Source organism: Phytophthora infestans, genomic scaffold (genome assembly GCF_000142945.1).
Source record: "Phytophthora infestans T30-4 supercont1.4 genomic scaffold, whole genome shotgun sequence".
Lineage (NCBI taxonomy): Eukaryota > Oomycota > Peronosporomycetes > Peronosporales > Peronosporaceae > Phytophthora > Phytophthora infestans.
In genome coordinates this window covers 343,546-365,632 of record NW_003303755.1, presented here as the reverse complement: position 1 = coordinate 365,632, position 22,087 = coordinate 343,546, and the positions used below count along the sequence as shown (strand labels likewise).

The following is a 22,087-nucleotide window of genomic DNA, read 5'->3' as shown; positions in this document are numbered from 1 at the left end:
GTATTTGGGAATGGCTATCTGGGGCTGGAATGCAGAAGTGTGACAGCTCGCTCGGCATGGCCGTTCAAAAATGAAACTGTACTCCGCACGATATTCAACGTAAACGCGTTAGAGACCAGAACGCGCCAGCTCGGTAACCAAGTCACGACGGATGGCTATGCGGCTTCGGTACTACTTCAGCGCGAGGTACCTTTCACAGAGCGCACAGACCCCAATATGGTGTTTTTTTTTTAAAATGGAGGAGGGCAAGCAGAAGCCAAGTGACGGACATCGTGGAGAAAGGTGCCTTTGATTTGGCGCTCGACAAGTTACCGAATGGCTACACTCCAGACATTCTCTTCGGGATCGATCCTGGTGTGAGAGCGCTTGCCACGGCGCCGTATGCTGGAAATAATTCACGGCGACAGCGACGCAGACACCACAGTCGCCGCCGCAGGTGTCGTCGCTTTCTTAAGAAGGGCTCGATGAAACGCATTGCGAAGCACTAACAGGGACAGCGAGGTATTGGCGTCAGCGCTGCAGAGTATTATCACTGGGCCAAGTTCGAAACGAAGCGCGTATGGTACCTAAACTTGAGGAAGGGAGAGCCTACGTACGATATGAAATTGAAGGAAATGCCAAGTTTCAAAATTGCTCAGCTGACAACGTACGTGGATCGACTCAGGTACTTTGTGGAGCACGTGGGAGGTCTCGTGTCGTTTTTGGCAGAAAAGTCGTTTCGGAAGTGGAGGTTTCTAGCCAAGGGTTCGAAGATGCGGGCGATGACTACGATTGTCAGGCGACTTTTTCCGGTTCGGAGTGCGCACGTCTGCATCGCGTTCGGTGATTGGAGCTGCCAGGATGGTCTTCGTGGAAGCTTAAGAGCTACAGTAAAAGCACTAAAGAGAGAGCTAGAACGGTGGGCGACAGTGCTGCCCGTGGACGGGTTTCGTACCAGTAAGATGGGCTCCTGTTGCCACGAGCGCCTCCATCCAGCTCGGTTGCTGATGAAGGTGAGAGAGGCTGAGTAGACCTCGATCGTCTTAAAAATAAATAGAAACGTATTGTGCTGCAAAAACAGTCGATGCAAGGCCCACTTCTGGAATTGGGACGTCAATATATATTGGATGAAGCTACTTAAATACATGCGTTTAGGACTGGGGAGGCTTGCAGCTTTCGAGCCATGACTGCGAGATTGGAAATGTCATTGCTTAGAGATACGCTGTACTCGGAGGGGGAGAACATTTTATCTGAGCACAAGAAGATCATAGCCACTCACACGGTGTGAAGGAGCACAACTGCTTCGACAGAAGAATCCGTTACAAGATAGATAGGATACCACAAAGTTTGCATGGTGAACTGTAGTGAAGTACTTGGTTAATACATTATGAATCCACTCGAAACAAGGTGATCGTTAAGCCTTTTTCAGTTTTTTGCTAGGGCCTTAAAGAAGCACCATCATTTTTTTCCTATATAATCGGGACCGGAGAAAATAGCCAAAACGTAAAATTCTTCCGGCAGGGGTGAGTGGCGGCACAGTGCACGGGTAGCTCGCTGTACGAGCCTTCTTAGAAGCAACCGACCCAGGGGTGCATGCGAATAACAATGGGGAAGTTGTTACAGAACGAACTTGGCCCAGGTAAGTGAAAAAAAACGCGTACAAGGCGCGCAAAGTGACTTTGGAGGCCGAGAACCAAGTTTCAAGTCGTAGTGAAACCCAAGCTTTAGACACCCTTTTCAAGTGATTATAGTGCTTGTTGGGCGGTCGGAAAACATCTATTTACTTTCCTTCGTTTTCTAGTTCATAAAAGACCAAAACCAAATATTTTGGATAAGCTCTGTCAGCTCCGCGATTTTGTTTTTTCAATCAACTGCTCTATTGTAAAGTTCAGACGCTCAGCTTTACGATGGTGTGCGTAGCTCCGTTTTGAGGTTATATAGCTAGCGATCATTTTGTTCTGAATGGACTCGTTATTGTGAACTCCAGCGGTTTTGGCCTTTCAGATTTACTCACTCTGATGCGATTTGCCATTACCAAATGGCGGTCGATTTTTATTTAAATCCCACAGTATGCCGTCTGCTACCTGGGCACTCCGGTCGAATTACATATAAATCTTCCAGTTGAAGGTTTTGATCGACCAATCAAAGCCTTCAACGATCGTAATTTGCGCGTGGTCGCAGCAAAATACACACGTTGACAGAGATACAGCGATCGATGTGCTCGGTCGTCTAATAAGGGGTAAGAAGAGGGATGTATATGCTAACTTTGGGTAAATAGAATATAATACCCGTAATAACGGTCGATCTAGCGTTTGAATAGGACAAAAAGGGTGGTGATTACAATAGCAGAAATGCTTCCAAATTTGCGCTGTGCATGTTTTTTTAGACTCGTTATTTTTACCGATTGGGTAACACGAGACGGTGCGTTTTTACCCGATGTCAACCGACTGGTGCCCGATTTTACCCGATTAAACAAGAGCCGGATTGGTCGCCTGATGTGTCCTTGGAAATATATACGGATAGCCGGAAGCCAATGGTGACCTCCAATCCGTGCATCTTGGTACGACATCACACAAACGTAGGCCTTGTGGTTGACGAAGTACTTAGACAGGTAGGCAAAAAAAAATAGCCACATGAGAGATGGAAAGAAGTAGGTGTAACTCCACCAAATAAGCTGGAATCGCCACCAAAAATATAGGACAATGCACACCAATGGTGGACAGATATCACTCCGATTATTCAAGTGGAGTGTCCACGCTTATAGGAACCAATAACACATAGAACAAGGTTAATAAACACTTCAGGTCAGTGCTTTTGCTCGAATCACTTGGATAGATGAAGTGATTCGAGCACTAAGTTGTAGCGAGCATATCGTAGTTGCAGCAACGACCCCTCGCCTTCCCTTGCGGCGTGCCCATGACACTACGCATACTCGCTTTGAGCCTTTGAACAGACTAGGCGAGACTTTGTTTAGCCTAACGAAATTGGACACATCTTCATGTGCACATTCATTCATGCATTAACGTAATGGATTTAATCATACAGAAATTCACGCAAAGGCCGCTCTGTAAGGAGGTCCTTAGACGAAGAACCACTAGCTGCACCCGGCATGGCGTCCAGCATCTAGAAGTCGGCACACACCAGCAGACGACCAAATTATTGGGTGGACTTGTTTTTAAGTCGGGCGACCAGGTATATCACGCCGTCTAGATGCCTCTCACACTCACTTTGAATGAGCTCAATCTATCGTGTAAACGTGGCACTGCCCATTTGTCCATGCTGCATTTGTGCGCTCAAGTTCAACAAGATCCACTTCCTCATTATATTATAGAACCTTAAATCCTATAAGTTTCATTATGATCGATAAAGCCACGTAGAGCTTGCTTTAAAAAAACATGTTTGGAATGTGAATTATGACCTGCAAGGTGAAGTATCTTCACATTCCTTAAATGTGCTCTCAAACCCAGTAACCTAAACAACACACGATGCAAATTACTGAAGCATGTACACTGGTTTAGATACATCCAAAGCTAATCCGTCAATAGGAGTATTCGAGGGGACCTGATCTATGGCGAATAACACAAGTCATAAGTCGAAGCCGGGTGGCGTGTGATAGACCTGCCAGTGTAAAACTCGATGCAATTTGACCCACTATTTAGTAATGTGATCAGTTAGCTTGCGTGCTGGTGAACCTCGTGGATAAGCACCCCATTTTGACATAATCTGTGTTCTAATGACAGGATATTCTTGTTCGCTAGAATAATGCATGTCGCATAGATATTCCCAAACCGATCTAGTGGCACTTTCGCTAACACGTTTGTCATGAGAATGCTTCCACACCTTTTTGTCACGTGAAACCAGCACATCAACACAACGTATGGTAATCAGGGGCTGGTAGTATTTTCAAAAGTAGTAAAGTTGGGTAATACTACTACCACTTTATTTTTGGTATGACTAATATTAATACCGAGGTGTACGGTATTCACTTTGGGTATTAGTATTACTCCCTCCACGCAGTTGGATATTAGCCTTACAGTACTACTTCCAGGTACCCTGATCGAGCAAGGCCAGCCCTCATTTGGCAATTTAAAATCGTGTGGCCTTCCTCCACCACTCTCAATTTGTTTCATCGGCATACCTGAACTCGAGCTATCGGACAACGGAAAATGGGGTGCGTGGTAGCGGGCTGCCACGAAGGCGACGAGCTTAGGACGGAGCCGTGTACTGTGTGTGGAAAACTGGTCCATCACATGTGCGCTATTGGTGTTTGTGAAGGGGCTGACTCCGCGCTGAATGAGAAGTAGGTGTGCCTTATTTATTGTCACGGCACGCTAATGAGCACGTATTACTATCAATACAGGTTCTGTAGTAAATCCTGCGTGCAAGTCGTGCATACAACCGTGTCTTCAAATGCCCCTCCCAATTATTCCACTGCGAAGCGAATGGGTCCATCTGTCCAGTCCACCAACATTTGGGCTGGGTTAGACTTAGACTTCGTACCCTCGCCGGACATACCCGAGGATACAGCGGTTCATCGAGCAGGAAAGCTACAAAAGCCTACAAATACTGTTGCTACCACGTCAGCTTCGAGTGGAAAGATGAAGGCCGCTCCAGTTAAGTCTGGAAAGAAGCGTCTGGAGACGCCTCTCGCGTTGCAGCTTGCACCTCCAGTGTCGGACCTTGGCGTACCACTCTCGATTACCCATGCACGAAAGGAAGGCGCATTAGATGAGGTTTGGGATCTGATTCATACACTGAACACTCCATACAAGAAGCAAAATCCTTGGAAGCAGTCGAGAGGACTGTATCGGAATATTTATGTGCTGTGCTGTCTACAAATCAAAGCTCGGACCAAGACAAACAAGTACAGTTGGGAAAATGCGCTTCGGAATACTAAGAACACAAGCAACGCGAACGATCACATCAAATCGAAGCATGCCGATCACCCATTGGCAATTCTGGCGGAGACATGTGCTACCGAGAGATCGAAGACGGACGTCGAGGCCGCAGAAGCCGATTCCCAGGCCGTATTGGACCTGACACGAGATCCGAAAAGTGCTGCTACTACTGAGGCTTCGACGGGTACTGCTTCTACTGAAGATGGTGACATTGTAAAGCCCCCCCCCATCCAAAAGGTTCTTTTGCGCAGACGAGAAGACAATGAACGTCTTGATTTCCAAGTTTCTACTTTCACAGGGTTTACCGTACACTATTTGTGCGTCTGAGACTTTCAAAGACGTCATCCGAATGGCTACCGGTAATTGCTCCTTCCAGGTATTGGGTCGAGACAGACATGATCGACTTCTCAACGGCCAATTCCAGCTGTTTTGTGACTTAGTGGGGACACTACTATCTACCGAGTTTGAGAATGCAAGTCGACTGAAGTTCCTTAATTTGATGCACGACATTTGGACCACCTGTGGGAAGGAGAGTATCGTAGGTGCATCTGTCGCTTTCATCGACAGCTCATGGAGATTTCGGCTCATTGCAGTTCTCGCCCGTGTTAAGAATGATGGCCACAACGCTGCTAGCGTCGCACACGTTATTGAAAGTGCTCTCAAAACAAGGTACAACATCGACATTCGCAGTATGACTCGATTCACAATGTCCGACACTACTCCTTCAGCAAAAAATGTGGATGACCACATTGATACGGAACAGGAGAGCTGTTCCATGCATCTTCTTAACCTGTGCATTGGCTATGGCATTGGACTTAAGGATAACATTCAGACGGTGACTGTGTGGAATGACGCGACGAGTTCCTGGGATAAAGTATTTACGACGGTAACTCCGGGGGGGGGGGGGTTCTAGACGAGGGTGGCAACGTGATTAAAAAACTCCGTCATCAGAACAATTACTTCAGATCGCCTTAACAGCGTGATGCACTGAAGAACATCCAATCGGCTCTTTCATTTCCTGAACTTGACCCTCTGACGGACGTGGACGTCCGAGTTGCCTACACGTGCAAACTGATTCGGAGATCAGTAGTAAGCTATTCGGCATTTGAAGCTTACTTTAAATCTACCAAAGACTCGAGCAGCGTGTGGACAGCCCTGAGCGCACAGGACTGGATACTCGCAGTGGAAATGGAGGCGGTTACCCACTGTATCGCCAATCTTGCGCTGGTAGAAGCTCAGAGTGAAAATCTAGTGTCGTCTTACATGGTAGTGTTCCGACGGCTTGCGGAGAACAAGCTGAAATCCTTCAAATTCGAAGTAATGGCTGTAAAGGCTCCAAGGGCTACAGATGCAAACGAATCCAGCCACCGTCGCGTTGTGAGGACGCTAGATCAATTTTCTGATGATGGCAAGACATGCCTCAGAAGAACGTTGCTCCAGTTGCAGGCGCGCTTCCCCAAGGTGACAAAGGATACTATGGCATGCATTTTACTCGACCGTCGAACCAAGTCTAGCGCCAAAAAAATTGCTGCTGTAGGAGATATTCCTTGCAAGGAGGAGAAGGCCATTTACAAGAACGGAATTGAATTTCTGCGCGCAGAACATCGGACGGTATTTGCTCGAATGGTCAAAGAGGATAAAATCTCTTTATCTAACAGTCGTCGCAAAGTAGTTTACTTAGTCAGGATTCAGCATCGCCTTTTTCATCACCAGCTTCAACGGGCTGGGACGACGAAGATGAACTCCTACTGGGGGCACCTATCAGGGCCAGAAAAACACGAGAAGAGGTGAAGGATACTGAGATCAACGCACGAGCTGATGCCGTGATTAAAGACTGGCTGGATTTGGAGCCGGAATGGCTGGAGATCGCGCAGCACCAGAATCCTGACATCACGAAGGAGGAGTTGTCGAAGGAGATGTCGATTGACTCGCAAAACGGCATGTGCTGGGCGCTACTGGGTTTATACAAGCACATTGACGTCTTGAAGTGGCTCCGTGACGAAGGCGAGCTGCAGTTCCCCTAGATCGCTTTACTCGCTCGCATCCATCTCGGCAAAATCTCTTCGTCAGCGTTCCAAGAGCGGGTATTTTCGACGGGAGGGATAGTCATGGGCCCCCAGGAGAACCAGTACAGACAGTAGGCGAGCGGAGAGGCAGCTTCTACTGCGGCGCAACAGGGTTGAGCTCGTAAGGTTGAAGCACGACGCGCGCAAAGCGACCGCGACGAAACGCGAATAAATACAAAAGTAGTAATCTGAGTATTATACTAGTATTACTAATATTACTACTGCCTTGTAAAATCGATATTATTTCCAGTATTTCCCTCTCGATCGAGGCCCAATAGTAGAGGTAATACTACTACCGTGTTTTTTTTAATACTACTACATGTAAGCCCTGATGGTAATTCAGTGACACAAGCGTTAAATTGCGCTTTGTCCGCATCCATAATAACAAATTGTGGGGAAATTGAGCAATCCATACACACACGTTTAATGTACCGAATGCACCATCCAATATCAATTGCACGCTTCTGAGATGTGCAAAAGTATACCATCGGAAAAAATATCCTCCCATATCGGAATATCCAAATACAAAAACTACATATCCGTTCATCACCATACCGTATATTCATAGTCGTAGGCGACAACCCACCAACATGATTACCAAGCAGATGTGCTACATATTCTAAGATATTTTTGCACACCATGACAAAGTTTAATTAATCTTCGCTGTCGCTGTCGTGGCAATCACTATCGCTCGCGCTACATTCACTACCGAGGTCGTAGTCAGGATTAGCTTCCCTCTCTGCTAGCCCGTACTTCTCTATCAAGTTAATAACGCTGTCTGTGTCTAATTCGATAGTCTGCTCTTCAGATAAACCTCGAGTATCCATCAACAACCCGCACGCGAGAGCCCACTAATTATCGTAATGCCACACGGATCTCCGAGTAGCATTGCTGCTGCGCGTTGATTGTCTTTGTTTGCACACTTACCCCAACAGTCTTGCTCCCTTTTGAAGTTATTGTTTTCTTATGTACGCTTACGTAAAACATACAGCTAATGTATATAAGCATCTTGTGATGTTGTTTGCCCTTTGCGAGTCCTAGTCGGCAGCGACAGCTTATGAATTCTCATGAATAGCTTGATCCATGTTGCAGACGCTGCAAATTTGTCCGCGGGGACACAGTGTTATGCTACTACTTGGTTGGGCTCCGTTTCTAGCATGAAGCGCGAAACGGGAACACCTTCAATACTACGTCCGTTGATTCATTTCTCGATTTCGGCTTCTGCTTTCTGGCTAAGAACTGTAGCGTCTCCCAAACTGCGGAGCTTGTGATGGTCTGCTCGACCGGATTCGCACGCTTTTTTAATTGTCTTTACAGCTTTCCGCCACTTGCAGATTATTTTTTCGCTCAATGATCTTTCCTGGGCAGAAAGCCACAACAGCGCTTAATGTACTCTTGTACTGTGTAACTTTTGTCTAGGTAGTCCAGATAGTTATTTTGTCGCCGTACGCGACCGACACGCGCTTGTAATGCTTGCGACGCTTGCCACTTCCTGTGACACAAGGTCTTCCCAAACTATTATCCTTGAAGGCCGGCTTACGAAGGCACCGACAACCGAGGCTCTGGCGATCGACGTAGATGAGTGTTTTAATTGTTTCGTGTGATAGGTTACATACACAGAATTAGCTGAGCTGATAATTAAAAGTAGCGGACACCATATGGGAAAAGTGAAGTGCTCCTATTGACTAGTACTAGCCGTGTGCCGCCGCTACGCGGCGGGAAAGAATGAATGTCGCTCCTTGTATTTTGCCTCCGTTCCGCTCGCCACGGGCTCGCTTCACTACTCGCACGGTAGGTTGGCAGATGTGGCTCAGGCGGGCCCAAAGGCCCGTAGGGTTGCAGAAGGTGCCGATTTGGGCCGCCTCGCTGCGCTCGGCAGCTTTTAGGCCAATCGGGGCCACCTTCGCTGCGCTCGGCAGCCAGTAGAAATATTTATATTATTTTATCCAATGATTTGTCCGGAAAAGCGTGACAGGCACGACAAATTAGTGTGACGGACAGACAGGTTGCTGCAGTAGATGTTTACGACTAGCCGTTCGCCGCCGCTACGCGGCGGAGTGGCATGGTTTGTTGGAGATGAGGTGGCCGGAACTTTATTGCTTCTTGGTGTCGCGTGTTTTGATAGCGTGGCTCACCCCGTAGATCTTGGCATCGTGTATTTAACCATCTTTCCTTTCCGTAGTCTCATTCATCCCCGTATAATATCGTGGTTTGGAACGTTTCCGTTACCCCGTACTACAGGTTGGATGTTGTTTTCTTCAATGGCCCATGCTCTTTCGTGCTCTTCCCGGCTTCGAGGTTCCTGCCCACCCATGGCCCACGCTGCTCAGCGGTTCTGTCCTCTCTCTTGTGGGTTCATGCGCGTTAGTACGGCCTTTTCGTAAATGCTAACTTTTCTCTGTTCTCAAACGTTTATGTGGGTTGCACTGGCTTCGTGGTAGATACTATTTCGTGACCGTTGGCCTTCCATCGCCGGTGCTCTAGCCGAAGTGTGCTATTCCGTGGTTTGGTGACTTCATGCAGTCGTGTTGTTCCGTCGCCCGTGTATCGTGCTCTCCAGGTGAGGTTCCATCGACTGCGGTATCACGCTATCGTGCAATCACGGTGTGGTAATGCTGTCTATGGTATTGTGGTCACGTAGTGTATCTGCGTTGTCCGTGTTATCGTGTTCTACAATGGCAACGTGCTCCACAGTGTGCAGTCGTGGTCACCCCAAGCGCCCACCTCCCCGTTTATTTCGTGGCTGGCCCGCCATTCGTGCAATCTAGTTCTAATGTAGTACTGTCCTCCGTGGCTCGGTAAGCTCAGGTTCAACACTGGTATCGCTCTCCGCGGCACGGTGATTTTACGTCTATAGCTCTGCGGCTGCGTTCTCCCATGGCTTAGTGGCACAGCCCATGCTATCGTGCTAGCTTGTGGTGTCGCGGCTGGTCTGTCGTCCGTGTGATTGTTAGGTACCGTAGTATCGTGCTCCCTGGGCTTGGTGAGATCCGGTTCTACCCTGATAACGTGCTCTAATGCTCGATGACTTCCCGTTTTCGGATTCCCGCCGCTTCATGCCTGGTCCGGCGACCGTACTCCGTGCTCTTCCGTGGTGCTATGGGAGAGTTGTTGTCCATGCACTCTTACCGCTACGTGCGTACTCTTCCGTAGCCACCCTTTTTAGCATGCTGGGGTGTCTGTATATCTATTTCCCTTCCCGTGGTCTGTACGCTCCCGTCATATTCTTGTCCCTCTGTCCTTTTCATAGCTGCGTGCACTTCCGTCTTTCACGCTACGCATACAACTTCGTGGTTTGCATCGGCTAAGACTTCTATCGTTGTCCATGGCCTTCCGTGCTTCGTGTTGCTCTTTTATCCCATCGTCTACATAGTGTGGGTCGGTGTTCCTTCGCGTTTTGTGTTCTTGCTTAGCCTCCGCGCTAACTTAATCACAAACGCTGTTATCATTTCGTTTGATTTACGCTACATATATTGTTGGAAAACTCGCAAAATATCTTCAGGCCGCACACTACGTGCGCAAATACAAAGGAAGGTGACACTTTTTCCCGGAGGCACGCCACAATAGTCGTATTTAAAGTTTTTAGATGTTTAAGATTTACTGCCGCCAAAGAGTAAACGTCTCCTATGACTACGAATATACGGTACTGTGAGTACTGTCGATGTGCAGGATTGTATTGTAATCCGGACGACTCTGAACTGCAATGTACTTCTGAATAAGATGAAGATAGGTCTTCAACCCGCAAAGGACCTATGTGAGACCCAGCTCCGGTTGCTCCAGGTCGAGTGTCCGGTTGTGAGTCACAAAGAATGATCATTTCTGTGTCTGTGACCGTAGCAACGTCGATGTGATCGTACATGTTACCGTCACACAACTCAAGCATAGGGGCCATCGAGTCTTTCGGGGTTTTAAGTCTCCAATTCTTGACAAAATCTGTAACTTGAGAACTCTTAGAGGCTGGCACAGTCATTTATTGTTGTCTATCAGCGTGCAAAGGAGTGTGTGTAGCCTCGAAGCCGAAGTTTGCTCATCAGCACCTAAGCTGTCTGTAATATAGTCTTTCCCCTCTTGTGTTAGCCTGCTCCTCACCGATGTCGGGGGATCGTCTATGTCCATAGCGTGGTCGCCTTGTTTAAGAACCTCCCAGGTGCTTGAGGACAGACAAATCTTAAATTTGTATCGACAGAAGCAGGCTCCATCGGAGTTTGCAGCAGGATCGGCATCAACGTCTACCGCGGCTTGCAGGCGAACCAAACACCGCTTCGCCTTGCGCAGGACTAGCTGAGACCGCATTTGGTAACCACATCGATGCAAGTCGTAGTCGTAATTTTCTAAACGCTTAATAGAACAGCCGACAGAATTGCTTTTATAAATACTATGTGCAGGGAGTGTTGAACGAAACACTGCTAGTGTGTCCGGTTAAGTTGAGCGCCAAATCGTTGTCCAAGGCCGCCAAGGGCGAGTCCCGGTTGCGTCCTCCACGTCAGAATCGGATAAATCTGGCTGTAATATTTCCTTTATTCTGCGAAGATCTTCGTTGTTACTGCAGTTCATTCTTTTGTGTCTTTTAAACAATGAGCCTCGTTGAAATGAATGTTCAAAACAGTCCTATTTTCAGCTGTTATGAGACGTGCAACTCATTGACGTTGAATTGCTATTTTGGTGATCGTAAAGTTTAGAATGGTGGTAACTGCCGTTTTCTGTGTGTGGGGTCCCGTCCACATTTTGGGTGGATCTACACTTTTTTTACTATAGCAGTACACATAATTTAAAGTGGTAATAACCCTGACTCAGATGAAAACGTCTGACACAGACAGATACATTTAACCACAGAAGATATAATAACTTCTAAAACTTGTTGATTTAAATGCACATGCATTGATACCGGTAGCGCAGATATTGTAGCCTCTCCCCACTAAGCAAACTAAGGCTGTCAGCACCGGCACAAAACATCAACGCCTAGCAACATGTACATGCCACAGTTGTAACTGTCAATCTGGACTCCAAGCTCGCTGGGTATGGTCGAATACGATATCTTCTCGGAGCGAAGTCTGGCAGCATTACCACCAACTTCTCAGCGAGCGGTCGAGCTTTGACCGCGTAGCTCAAATTCATTGGGTCGTAGACTAGTACTTCTTTCGATGTTAGATCCATCGCTATCGATCACCAGTGATTACTTCCACAAATAACTGGAATCAACACCTTTTCATCCGTTATGCCAACGAACACATTCTTCATAGTATCGACCGGGAGGAACCCATTCATAACGCTCCCTGTCATAGACTTGTCGACGCCAATCGTGTCCGTTCTTTCTGCAAACAACTTCATCATCAAACTGTTCATGGTACTATCACCCGATTTACACACCTGTTCCAATGTTTCAGCACAAGTAAAATAGAATCACAACACGGACGTTAGTGAGGCATAAATTTCTCTGTACGGTGTATCGTACCCGAGCAGATAGAAGTGATAGCGACTTCACTTTTGATAGTATCTTGGTGTCCTGGTCAATCTGGAAATGTTTAGACATTTGCAATATGAAATCAATGGACTTAATTCAGTCGATCGCCTTGTCCGCACACTGGATGTTGTTCACTACTTTATGCCACGTTTTCATTATTTCCAGTGTCTCTGAAGCGAAGGTGTCCACGCCAATTATTTCCACCGCAACATCCTGTTCTGCTAAGTTCTTTCCATAAGTCTTTTTGTGTGTCTTCTGATGGGCTGCCACTTTGGCATTGCATTTGTCAATAAGTGACTCAATAAGTGACTCCCGAAAGATACGTGTTATCGACTGGGCTGGGGTGATAACTTTGGTGGGAGGCAGGCCTGGAATTATGTGGGTAACGGGATCTCTTGGTTTCTTGTTGAACTCGAATAGCAGAAATTTGCGTAGAATAGCTGCCGCTGTCTCGTACATGGTCTTGTTTTTAATAGTTTGTTGAGCAGATAGGCTTAGCCTCGATGAGAACACGTCAGAGTAAACTTAAGCCATTGAGACATGGTTTCGCCGTGCTGCTTTTTGTTTTGGACTTAGCCGTTTGCTTTAGCGGGCCAAGTGATCTTGTAGGACTCGCTACTTCAAATTCACACTCGTCGGCCAGCCGCAGAGTAGAACCGGGTTCCCCAGAATCACCAGACTCACCCGATCCACCCAACTGGCCATGGTCACCCTACTGGATTTCCGACTCGCCCGAATTAAGAGATTGAACCACCGATCCGGTAGCATGTGCTATTGCTTCCCCATCCATTGCAATTTCCCTAGGCTAAGAGCTGAAAATATCACCCGTCGTGAAGCACTGAGCCACTTCCTTCATATACAGCATGGATTCACGCTATTGTATCGTGCCAAATCCAGACATCGAGTCACATATTTCACTGGCAATTGGTAGAGCTTCCCTGCACTTACGGCTCGAGTCCCATGGGCGCGCGTCTGTAGCCACCGCTCGGCGAACGGCGAGCGATTCTAATGACGAAGGATTGTCGTTTGAGCTCTCGAGCTCTTCCGCTGATCTAACGCTAGCCAGAAGCCACCGAGGATTGAGTAGCTGCGTCGGGATAACTGTTATCTTCCTGCGAGTCATTCGCAGAAAAACGCGTGACGAAATGGCAAGAGACGCGTGCTCATAAAGAGACATGAACATTTCCAGTCGCGCTTGCTCATTGTATACTATGTGCCGACCTCGTCCAGGGCATCCTCATCTGTGCTGGTAATCTTGACGAAAAACATGACCGAGCCTTCTATCACAGTGTATGAGCCGGGGCCAATAGCGTAAGAGTACTGACCATGTATGAGCTCTCACGCGTGTTCACTTACTAGATACGCGACCAGATTCATCTCACGGTCGTAACTACGGTGAAATATGTTCACTTCGTTGTAAATCTCATCGATTAATCGCCTTTCTTGAAGGCTCTGGTAGTACATGATAGATGTGATACATTCATCCACTTCCATAAAGGAGGCCGCCCACTCCTTAAGCTGTTACCACGAGGCCTCCAACCAGTTGTTAGTATTATTACCAAGCGACACTGTTTTTTGTCGCTTGGTGAGCGCACCACAACTCTTAACAGCTATACCACGTTTTCACGAATTAGGCAATTAAAAGGGTGACTAGTCGATTTGAGCGGCACCACTGCAGATTCATCATCATCTGGGTTTTCCTGCCCGATTGGAGCCAGATTATCCCCACTGACGGCAGACTTTGCGGTAGCCAGATTTCGCCCATCCGCTAACAGCTGCTCCTTCAGTAACACCAGATTCTGCTCGACTGTACCCGCTAACGTCGTCTTAACTTCGGCCGTTGCAGTCTATTGGAACTCGGCCGAAGATAACAGATATTGGTAGCGCTCAGTATACACTTGAACTAACTATGGGAGAGTAAACGTACCCCCGCTAACTTCGTCTGCAAAATTCATTGGTTAAAATAGAACAGACCACTGGCGAATTCTCGGAGGGGCAAGTAAGCGTCGGAGTCCGCGAGGACGGTTTAAACGAGTGCGTGGTGAGTTCGTTTGGACGACGTACAACTAGATGCGCTGCGGGGGGTATGTGCTACTCCATCTACTCTTTCTCTGCGATCCCTCTGTTGGCTAATTAATTACTTGTGGTGTGTTTGTGTATTAGAGCTCCTCCAAGCGCAAGACCACGTCTGCTTAAGCACCAAGGTGCCTACATCGTCCACTGCCGAACCTGGTTTATCCCCGGGAAGCCTTGTGTATTTTGCAGTCGGAAGAGCTGCCCAGTCGGAAGAGCTGCCCAGTCGGAAGAGCTGCCACAGAGCCGCCACAAAGACACCATCGGTCCATGAGACCCTACCACTTTTCTCAACGGATGCACGCCAAGCTGCATTACGCTTGCAGGCCATTGGAGCGCAGGTACATACGCTAATACTGTCGGTTTGCTGAGTGTGATGCTAACTACTGTCTGTCGTCTTTACTTTTGCGCTAGAATGAAGGGCGCAGTTATGTTGTGGATGGCAGAGCCTCGCGATCAAAGCGAATGCATGCCGCAATTAGTCTTTGAGGCGCATTATGATAGTATGAACTTGGCGAGGGCAACCGCTGAGGTATGGCTGTCTCGGCAGAAATCTAAATTGGCCTTTATTCTAATCTTTCTGTTTAATCAATTTTTTCTGTGGTCTTCAGCTTTTTAGTCATATCTACTCTGTAGTCACGACGCTGAAAAGCGGATGCGCGACAACGAGCGGAAGGCAGCCCGTTGACCATCACTTAGTTCGCTCCAGGCTTTGACAATTCCTGTAAGTTTACCAGACCTACGTCGTTTGCGTTTCCCTCGTTCTATTTTGTCAGTTTTGCTCAAGCCTGTCACTAACAATGTCTCGCATTGACTAGCCATGGTTACCATAGCAGACATCCACTGCATCCTTTCCAACTCGTGAACTGGCGCTGGGATAGGTGGTATACTAGACAAATCAGCAACGTACGCCACAATTTCGACAGCACGCAAGCAGTCCTTTTGACTTCTGTTGCCACGGGATTTGGAAAGAGAACCGAGACCCTCCACGAAATACTGCACCAAGAAGTCGGACAGACGCTTGCCCCTCAAGCTGGATAAACTGTGTGGCCACGTTTGTTCTACCATTGGAGGACGTAGTTCCAGTGTTGAGGCTGCATTTGGTGGCTGGGTTTGCTCCGCCACGTTGCCGGTACTGCACACAGCGCACACGGTGTGCTCCATGCGAGGCATGTGATCTAACCTATCTAATATTTGATGCATCATGTTTTTCAGACTTTCATTTGCAGCAACAAGTTCTTGATGCCCAAGTAATAACCTCTCAAGCGTATCCCCAAAGGTATGAACTCCAACAAATTGTTCCGCTTGTTCTTCCATCGTGAGACTGCTTTTAATACTTTCTACTGGAAGCGAGAGGATGTTATCAGTAACAAACCGCTTCCGGATCTTGCTACCCCAGTCCAGCAGCTCCTCCTGACACGAATGCAGCTGTGGTAACGCGGCGTGTACACTCTGCATTTTCTGGTGAACAATGTGCTGTGGGGAAATTGCTAGCGTGTCTCGGTAATACATTAAAAGCGTCGCGGTAAGACAGTCAGCAAAACCCTTCGGGAAAAATCTTTGCAAAATGGAGAAGCCGTAAAGAGTCAGCAAATTGGCTAACTCTGGTGTATGTTTGATGTGATTCCATCTCGAAACAGGCTAGCGAGGGTGGATGACCAGCTTGCTTGGTATCTATCCAGCCGCCCAGCACTTTAGCAACATTTTGGTCTGCAGCAGTGGTAGGTGATATGTATTCGAGAAGAGTTGCAAATCCATCCATTGACCACAATCCTCTGTGTGCTAGATCCGACAAGTTCACGCTGGCGTTTGAGCTGGCGTACGCCGCACCACCTCGTCGTGTTGAATGCGACTGGAGATTTCTCGTAAGTGTCAACGTGTGATCATACTTGTACATGGATTTCAATACCTGTTGATGTACGCAGCCACATGCGCTTCCGTCGTAGTCTCCAATACTTGTGAGAACACCCTTGGCGAGGCGTTATACGGATTGGCAATTAGCTGAGATGCCAAAGCATGGAAAGGGTCAATACTCCAGCATATAGGAGAACAGAAAATCGAAATACTTTGTTGTTGTCGAACTTTTATGCTGCAGAACGAAAACTCAATTAATAGGAGCAGAAGAAATAGTACTAGCTAACTCTTACCGTGTGACGTCGATGAGAACAAAGTTCCCATTCCAGTGTAAGTCTGAGAAGTGAATGGTGCCAATATCCGAGCTGCGTCCAATTGCTAGCCATTGATTGTTAAGCAGAGTTCTGTCTAGTAGCGCTTCGACATCATTGCGAAGAAAGAGAATTGTAGAGATGGAACGTAAGTCGTCTAGTGTCATAGGAGGAGCCTGTTGCTTCAGCTTTTTTCCAGTCGAAATGGAAAGCATGAGATATTGTTTTTGAAGATGACGACGACATCGTCGGTACCACTCCGGATCGTTGCGGAAAAGCTCTGTGCCAGTCGTCTCTTCCAGCTGACGCTTGATAGAGCTGAGATAGCTCATCGACGTCTGCCAATGGATGTCAGGATCATTAAACAAAAAAGATAAAAACTTACCAAACATTTATTTTGTCACATGAGCTGCTGTTAGCGTAGCTAGCTTCAGAGTCTTGTCTACATGTCTGGTCAAGAAGGCATTGAACTTCGCCCTTGCGGACGCATCTTGCTTCTTGGAAGAGGGCCCAAGCTCACTCTCCATCAAGTCCACAATCGATTCCACGTTGGTATCGCCTGCCATCTCTTAAAAGCTTTTCCCCGACTGGTCACAGTAAGGTGACGTTACTTGAATGTTGCGCTAAGGTAACTTTGATTATCTTCGTCAGACGAAGTTAAGTAAATACCCTACTGTATCTCGATTACGCCCGACTTCATCACAAAAGACAGTTTGCTTATCTTGAGTCGATTGTAATTGCCCAGCAGAAGCAGCCGATGCGACGTGCACCATGCACTGGAAATGTTTCATGTACGCTTTCTCGTTCTTGGCGTATACGAGGAGGCTCATCAAACTCTGTAACTGGTCCTTCTGCCAATTGCGTGCAGCCGTAGTCAAAACAATTAATCTCTTCATTCAAGTATTTGAGGACGTGAAATGACAAAGTAGAATCGTAACATCCAGGCAAAGGCAGTTTTTTAGCACCAACAGCTCCCGTGAAATCCTTGTCAATCAGCACACAACGCAACTTCGTCCCAGCCAGTATCATTGCGTTTAAATTCTTCAAGTGCTGTTAACAGTGTCTCCCATCGATCGTTCTGTAGAAGTGCATGTTACATGAATTGACCTTTGCCGAAGGTGTCATGGGCCACGAAGTAAATTCTCTGTACTTTGAGCGATTCGTCCCTGTGGGTCGCGTCGATCAGAAGACCTTCCGGGAACAGGTTGAAAAGGGATCGCGTATGCTTCGTCTGTAAGGTTATACAGGTCGCAATTTTCTACATGACCAAAGATTTTACCTTGGTAATAAGACCAATATGTAAAATCAGTAATAATCTGCTTTTCATTCCTTTCCACCCACGTCATCAGCGAATATACGCTGTACCACGTTCCCAGCTACATCACCAAACTCTGACACCTACTTCTTCAAGCCCTTTCCGCTGAAGCTCGACCTACTTCCACTCTCACGATTCTTCATCTTTCGGACGAAATTATGGACATTGGTTTGAGTTTATCCGAATTGTCCTTCATAAACTTCAAATACTTATTTTTTTTGCCCCGCCTTCTGTAGCTCATTGATAGTCTGCAACGCACCCTGATCGAGAGCGATATACTTAGAGGAGTGCCCCTTAAAAGAATACTCGCTCAATCTGTGATTCTGCTCGAGATGGCACCTAGTAATCACGAGTGCGAACGTGTTGTTGACCTTGGCGACCACTTAGACGCAGACGTTTATCTACACGAAAAGTGGTGGCATAGAACAAGGTCATGGTCAATAGAATCATGAGCTAAATAACCGCATTAAAACTTGGGCCCGACTAATCCCCACCATATCTAGACTGAAACCCGACCAGAACAGATTCAGCCCGATTGATAAAGTTCTTCGGGCAACTGTGAGAAAGAAGCAATTCGTACATGCACTGTGCATCCTTGGGAGCGACTCTTCTGTCGAGGCCGTTTACTCGTAGCCTTGGATCGGTATGACCCATGGTGCGCGCAGACATAAGTATTGGCATACTGAAACCACTCGACGGGAACAGGAGACGCTTTTGAGCCCTGCTTCGCAATCCTTAAATTTCGCTCAGTCACCGTGGTATTCGTCCGCGATCGAAAGATCTGACAAGCACGTAAATTCTTTAGCACATGGATAAAGCTAATAAAGATTTAAAAAAGAATACGACAGCATATCTGGAAGAACTGTGCCTGATATGATTTTAGGTAGACCTCGAAGGCTTCCCATGACTGCAGCTGTATCTGTCCCGGCGGATGGGCGATGACTTTAACCTGGGTGGCCTCACCGGTACTGGTTGCTGTCTCTGTCGTCTTGCCTCGATTCCCACGCCACTTGTACGTGGAGTCGTTAGATGCTTGACTGTCACTCCCGTCCTCGACGTCGTCAGCGGAGAGACGGCGCTTTTGCGCTCTTCGCGGCTGCGGCATCCTTCTTCCTTCGGAACCGCGCGTTTGCTGAGGAGGAGGGGGAGGGATTGGTGTTGCTTGAACAGACTAGTATACGCTGCGTATACGCTATACCTCGTACGGATACGAAAAAAAGCAAATCGGATATACTTTAAAGATGTGCGAATCGGAAAAGCTAGCATATGTCCGGTCACTTAAAGCCCCTTACAGATATCAAAGTAAAGGTCGGATGTCTCACAAACATGTGCAGACTTCCGGTCACTGTATTTTCATACAAAAAATAAGATGGCTTCACAAACGTTAAGATAGCAAGTACCAAATCGACTGCCCATCCTAATTGTTTTTCTTTTTATGTTGTCTCTCACAGCCAATCAGCTCATAAAATGCTTCATAATAATCGTGTTTTTTTTCTCGCAAAAAATTGATTAGAATCGGAATAAAATCTGTCCCTTAATATACAGTTGGCTTGCGCACTGACCGGAAAGTCGGAAAAAATACTCATTTCCTATTTTCTTACGTTTTCAGTTTTGGCGCCAAATCTATTCGCCAAATACGTTTAGGGGGGGCTCAACCACTCCGCATCCCAAATGCTCACAGGACTTTAATTTGAAGCCCCCCCCCCCAAAAAAAAAAAAGGTTTTCGAGAAGCACATAAAATACGAGAGCATTGAGACACTGAAGTCGCCTAAAATGAACGACGTGTTTGACCTGGATGAACCCGTTGAGCTTGATGGAACGCGACTTAACCATTTCAGTTTAAACTATGGTGGGCGTTAACCCTGATAGCCGTCAAGGCAAGAGCCCTCATGATTTTGGAGCAACAAGCGACTCTGAATTTACGCCACCAACCATGGATGAGATCAGCGAAACAGCTTCCTGTAGTATCGGCATTGACTTTGGCCGTTCAAAATGCGAGGCAGCCGTTGTCAGTGACACAGGCAGTGTTATACTGATTCCTTTTGAGCCACATAGCACTGAAAACTGCTACTCACTATCGAGTTTCGTCTCAATGGGGGTTGCTCACTCGGGAGAAGGGGAAGTAGGACTCCAATCAATTAACCGAGCGAAGGCTGGACATTCGTATACTGTGTACGACCTGACAATGCTGCTTGGGCAGAAGACAGAGACGCTCTCAGCACAAGACGTCAATCGTTGGGCTTTTACTCTTCAAGCTGGAGCTGCTGGCAAAGCTGTCGTGGAATCTCCTGCGAAAGGCAACGTCCCTGATCTAGTGTATCCCGAACAAGTTGCAGCCTTGCTCTTCGCTACGATCAAGAACCGAGCTGAGACTTTCACTGGAAAGCGTGTCACTACTGCTGTGGTGACGGTACCAGCAGCTTATAACCGGACCCAGCGTCAGGCCGTTTGGGACGCCTGCAGAATTGCTAACTTGGATGTCGAGCGGCTCGTTATTTCATCCACGGCGTCTGCTGTCGCCAATGCAGATTCCGTAATTGACGCTGCGGCTACTGTCTTCGAGAAGACGATAGTTGTAGTAGACTGTGGTGCTGGAAGTTTGAATGTAACATTGGCTCGGGTACGTGAAGCTGGCGGACCTTCCTCGTCGATTGAAGTCGAGGTTGCAGCTACAGCAGGAAATATGGAGCTGGGAGGTGAAGCTCTAACGGATCGTCTTTTTGAGCATTTCCACAGTGAGGCGAAGGTAGTCGACACCAGTTCAAAGTCGACAAGTCCAGCATTTTCCAGACGCCTGCGACGTGCGTGTATGTTGGCTCAAAGGATCCTTTCGACTTCACAGCAAGCTGCAATTGATCTGCCTTGGCAGCCTCGACGTGCCTGTGGCTCTGGTGCAGTCAATGGAGTGATGACAGGGTTCAGTAGCAGCATCTGGCGAGCAGATTTCGAGTCGTTGTGTGGGTCGGAGACGTGGGACTGCTTGCCGACCACCGTTGAGCAAGTTCTCGCGACCGCGAAAGTAAAGAAGGAGGACGTTGATGCGGTCTTGGTCACTGGAGGAGCCATGCAAGTGCCAAAACTCCGTGAAGTTCTTGGAGACTGCTTTGCCGAACACTGGAATCGAATCGTGGATCTACCGAAACATACCGCTGCAATTGGTGCAGCGATGATTGCAGCTCAGAGCAGTGGTCGTGTATTGAAGAATGAGACCACGCCGTTGTCGCTTGGGATTCGCAGTTCCAGTGGAGATACACTAATTGTAGTGCCTCCTAGCTCGACGGTACCGACGCGACAAGCACAACTGTACTACGCAAGTTGCCAACGGGAGATCAAGTTTGACATTCTGGAAGGGTTAGTTGCGAATCGCACTGCCGGCGCTACTCCGAATAGGCTGGAGCACTGTCTGGGTCGTATTCTTATCGATGGGAAACGCGCATCTTCCCCTTTCATTCTAAAACTTGAGATCGCGTTCGAGCTGGATGCGACTTGCGAGTTGGAAGTCGTGATCTCGGATAAATCGAATGATCGAGTCACTCGTTTGCTGGTGTCTGGAGATGAAACGTGTCTCCAAGGTGAAGCAATTACGCTCGCCCAAACGTCTTTGGCCGAGGCGCTACACTGTGCTGCTGATTTGGGGAATACGTCCGTGCCGTCGACTGCTTCGTCGGATGATACCTCTACGACTGACGGTAACTCAATCGATACTCTGCGCGCATGCGTGAACAAGCTGAAGCCACTGGTGATGACAAACGGTCTTAGTGTCTGCATCCCACCGGGAGATCTCTTTCTTCTGCGTTCGAAGATCGAACATGCGAGTGCGTGGCTTGATCTGCTTGATGCCAGCCACATCTCGAGCCAGGAACTTCTCACCGCGCGGGATTATCTGCGTCAGATCCGCATGCTGCATCTTTCGAGCACTGCAAACAGCGCGTTAGTCCAGTTACGCCAGGAGATGAACCTGTTCAACTGAGTACCACAACAAACCTCGAAGAGTTTGGAGTGACGGAGACGCGTGTTTGCTACAGTACAGTAACGTTAAGTTCATAAGCGCGAGACTACAGCAGAGCAAAAATAACAACACTAAGCAGACCAAAAAAAATTGTACGCTCTGCTTTGTTTGTGTGCCACC

At 47.6% G+C, this 22,087-nt stretch overlaps 3 protein-coding genes across 3 annotated transcripts; 2 read left to right on the top strand and 1 right to left on the bottom strand.

Annotated features, from left to right (window-relative positions):
- Positions 1-752: 752 nt before the first annotated feature.
- PITG_03070 (uncharacterized protein) lies at positions 753-1,166 on the top strand (the record flags this gene model as incomplete). Its single annotated transcript, XM_002906125.1, has 2 exons — positions 753-979; positions 1,037-1,166. The coding sequence occupies 2 exons, from the start codon at positions 753-755 to the stop codon at positions 1,164-1,166; spliced, it is 357 nt and encodes a 118-aa protein (XP_002906171.1).
- A 17,537-nt stretch (positions 1,167-18,703) lies between these two features.
- Positions 18,704-19,062, bottom strand: PITG_03069 (uncharacterized protein; the record flags this gene model as incomplete). The annotated part of the gene is made up of 2 exons (XM_002906124.1): positions 18,704-18,738; positions 18,921-19,062. 2 exons carry the CDS (start codon positions 19,060-19,062, stop codon positions 18,704-18,706), a joined length of 177 nt encoding a protein of 58 aa, XP_002906170.1.
- A 742-nt stretch (positions 19,063-19,804) lies between these two features.
- Positions 19,805-21,928, top strand: PITG_03068 (hsp70-like protein; the record flags this gene model as incomplete). Its single annotated transcript, XM_002906123.1, has 3 exons — positions 19,805-20,582; positions 20,628-21,555; positions 21,718-21,928. 3 exons carry the CDS (start codon positions 19,805-19,807, stop codon positions 21,926-21,928), a joined length of 1,917 nt encoding a protein of 638 aa, XP_002906169.1.
- Positions 21,929-22,087: the final 159 nt, after the last annotated feature.